Source organism: Oryzias melastigma, linkage group LG23 (genome assembly GCF_002922805.2).
Source record: "Oryzias melastigma strain HK-1 linkage group LG23, ASM292280v2, whole genome shotgun sequence".
Lineage (NCBI taxonomy): Eukaryota > Metazoa > Chordata > Actinopteri > Beloniformes > Adrianichthyidae > Oryzias > Oryzias melastigma.
This window is the reverse complement of record NC_050534.1, coordinates 22,292,406-22,295,606: the sequence shown is the minus strand read 5'-3', so window position 1 is coordinate 22,295,606 and position 3,201 is coordinate 22,292,406. Positions and strand designations below refer to the sequence as shown.

Here is a 3,201-nt window from a genome sequence, read left to right as displayed (position 1 = left end):
TCCATCCATCCGTCCATCCATCCGTCCCTCCATCCCTCCGTCCCTCCATCCATCCATCCATCGCTCCCTTCCCTCCATCCATCTATCCCTCCATCCCTCCATCCATCCATCGCTCCCTTCCCTCCATGCTTCATGATCATTTTCTGCTGCACAGAATCCACAGACTTCATCCAGAAGACAACATCTATGAAAGTTTACATTTGGAATCATTTCTTATTGTGTTTTATGAAAACATTTACTCCCTGTGGAGAAACATTGAGTCAGGATGAGTTCGTGAACTTCTTCTTTGACTTCTCCACTGTGGCTCTGTGGTCACAGAAAAATAAAAAGTTTACATTTAAAAAGTCACGTAAAATGTGCCACTTAAAACGTTGAGGCCAGAAAGCAGTGAAGACAGTCAGAATTACGTAGCAGATTTTCTATTTTTTTAACAATTGAATAGTTTTTAGGTTTGAAATATACAGTAAAGGTCACTTAATTAGCTCCGATTTCATTTTGGTTTGTTAGATTTACAAATTTCTCACTGAAATGCACCACAAAAAGTCAAATAAACAGATTTTTTAATCACTGCTGACATTTCGCTCCACTGATCCTTTGGTGTCTTTTATTTTGAAGGGAGGTGGTGAATGGCTGTCAAAAGTTAATAAAAGGCTCATTTTACATATATTTATGTTTTTTTTTATGAAAAAAAAAGTTAATTTACATTTATCAAAATAACAATATCATAAATACAAATTCGATGAAGGTTGTTGTCTGTGAATAATTAACCTGAATGTCTCGTTAAGCGTTGAAACTGCAGACCTCTGGTCCGGATCCAGCAGACAGGAAGCACGCTCCCAGATTTCCAAAACAAAGCGTCACTTATAGTCAAGTTTAGCAAACACCTCAGAAGAACTCTGAGCTGCTGCACCTCTGCTACACTCAGACTGCTCCTGATCGTCTTTCAGCAGCTTCAATCAGGATTCCGATCAATATAATTGAGGGAGAGTTGATCAGATCTGATCGGATTCTACCAAAGACCCACCAGATTTCCTCTTTTCCTGAACATGTTTCATTTCTCTTAAAGCCACCGACGGTTTTCTGAGTATCCCTCACCATGATGCTCCCACCTCTGTGCCCCTGTTCTTCAGCCCATTGCCCCCTAACCTTCTGACTGGCGGTGTTTCCATCTGCTTTCTCAGGAGCGACCAGCTGAACGTGGGCGACTACATCCGCTCGGTTAACGGCATCAACCTGGCCAAGTTCCGGCATGACGAGATCATCAGCCTGCTGAAGAACGTGGGCGAGCGAGTGGTGCTGGAGGTGGAGTACGAGCTGCCGCCCGTCTGTAAGTGTGCGGCGCCAGGGTTGGTGTGGGGGGGGTACGGGCCTGGCGCTGATGGGTCGGGGGTGTCACAGCTGTGCAGGGGTCAGGAGTTGTCTTCAAGACCGTGGAGGTCACGCTGCACAAAGAAGGAAACAGCTTCGGCTTCGTCATCAGAGGCGGAGCCAGTGAGGACAGGAATAAGTCCCGCCCCATTGTCATAACGACCATCAGGCCCGGCGGACCGGCCGACAGGTACCAACATTCTCTGTGCAGGAGGTGTTTTGTCCCAGAGAGGCTTCCGTACAATCAGCATGCTCTCTCTGCAGGGAGGGAACCGTCAAACCAGGAGACCGCCTGCTGAGCATCGACGGGATTCGTCTCCACGGCAGCACGCTGTCCGAGGCCCTGAGCATCCTGAAGCAGTGCGGGCAGGAAGCCACGCTGCTGATCGAGTACGACGTGTCAGTCATGGGTCAGTCCACAGCGCTGCACAGGTCACAGAATCTCAGGGTCATGATGGTGTTTGGGCTTCTTTGGAAAAGAACATTTGATCCTTCAGTGTGCATCAAAGTTTGTTCCAATGTGAGGCGTGTTAGAGCGAGGCTCCTGCTGGGGCGCGTGTCCTGCTGGGTCAGGGTTCCTATCAGGATGGGGCTCCTTTCAGAGCGGGGTTCCTGTCGGGATACGGTTCCTGTCAGGGCCAGCTCCTGTCATGGCGGGGTTCCTGTTGTGGCGTGGCTACTGTCGGGGTGCCGTTACTCATGGAGTGCGGCTACACTCGGGGCATGGCTACTGTTGGGGTGCCGTTCATGTCGGGGAAGGGCCACCATCGGGGTAAAGCTACTGTCAGGGAAAGACTATTGTCATAGCAAGGCCTTAGTCTGGGTGCGAGTATCGTCGGGGCAAGGCTTCTGGATGGGGCTCATTTCAGAGTTGGGGCAAGGCTACTGTTGGGGAAAGAGTACCGTTGGGGCAAGGCAACTTTCAGAAAAAGGCTACTGTTGGGGTGCGGTTCATGTCGGGGAAGGGGCACTTTTGGGGTAAAGCTCCATCAGGGAAAGACTATTGTCAGAGCAAGGCCTTAGTTGGGGTGCGAGTACCGTCAGGGCAATGCTACTGTTGGGAAAGGCTGTCAGGATGGGGCTCATTTCAGAGTTGGGGCAAGGCCTCTGTCGGGGTAAAAGTGACTATCAGGGCAAGGTTAGTGTCGGGCACGACTACTGTTGGGACAAGGCTACCGTCTGGGCCTGGTTCTTGTCGGGGCACATGTCCTGCTCGGGGCCTAATTAATTCCTGAACGCGGCTCTTGTCAGGCACAGATGTTCAAGAAGACCTACAGGCCTCACTGAGTGTTCTGGATGAACCAAAGCTCAAAGGCTTTGAGAACATCCTCAAGCATGGTGGAGGAGTAGTGAGATGTGGGCACCACATGTCCTCATTTCTGAAGGCTTAAAAATAAATTCTTCTGATATCAAAACATTTTAGGATTGTTTTCTCTCCTCAGACTCTGTCGCTACAGCCTCCGGCCCTCTACTGGTTGAAGTCGCCAAGGCAACCGGCTCCAGTCTGGGAGTGGCCCTCTCCACCTCCATGTTCTGCAACAAACAGGTCATCGTCATCGACAAAGTCAAACCCGCCAGCATCGCAGACAGGTAGAACACACCTCTGCAGTAACTTCCTGTTCTGCTCCTGTCTGTAAGGATCTCTCTGCTCTGATTGGTCAACAACAAACACACCTGTTACACCTGCGATTGTTTTTCCAACATCCAATCATTATTCACATATGTTTGATGGTGATATAGTTAGGAAGGAGGGAACTCAAGTCTTTGTGTTTCTGCGTATGTGTGTGTGTGTGTGTGTGATGTGTGTGTGTGTGTGTGTGTGGTGTGGGTGTG

The 3,201-nt window shown here is 49.6% G+C and overlaps 1 protein-coding gene across 2 annotated transcripts in view; it reads left to right on the top strand.

The window, feature by feature from the left end:
* Nucleotides 1-3,201, top strand: part of grip1 (glutamate receptor interacting protein 1) — a gene marked incomplete in the record, with an annotated part of 44,818 nt that overhangs the window by 26,735 nt on the left and 14,882 nt on the right. For both annotated transcript variants that reach the window (XM_024287344.2, XM_024287338.2), the window contains 4 exon segments: nucleotides 1,182-1,327; nucleotides 1,399-1,558; nucleotides 1,633-1,778; nucleotides 2,811-2,958. In XM_024287344.2, the coding sequence (XP_024143112.1) occupies nucleotides 1,182-1,327; nucleotides 1,399-1,558; nucleotides 1,633-1,778; nucleotides 2,811-2,958 (600 nt within the window).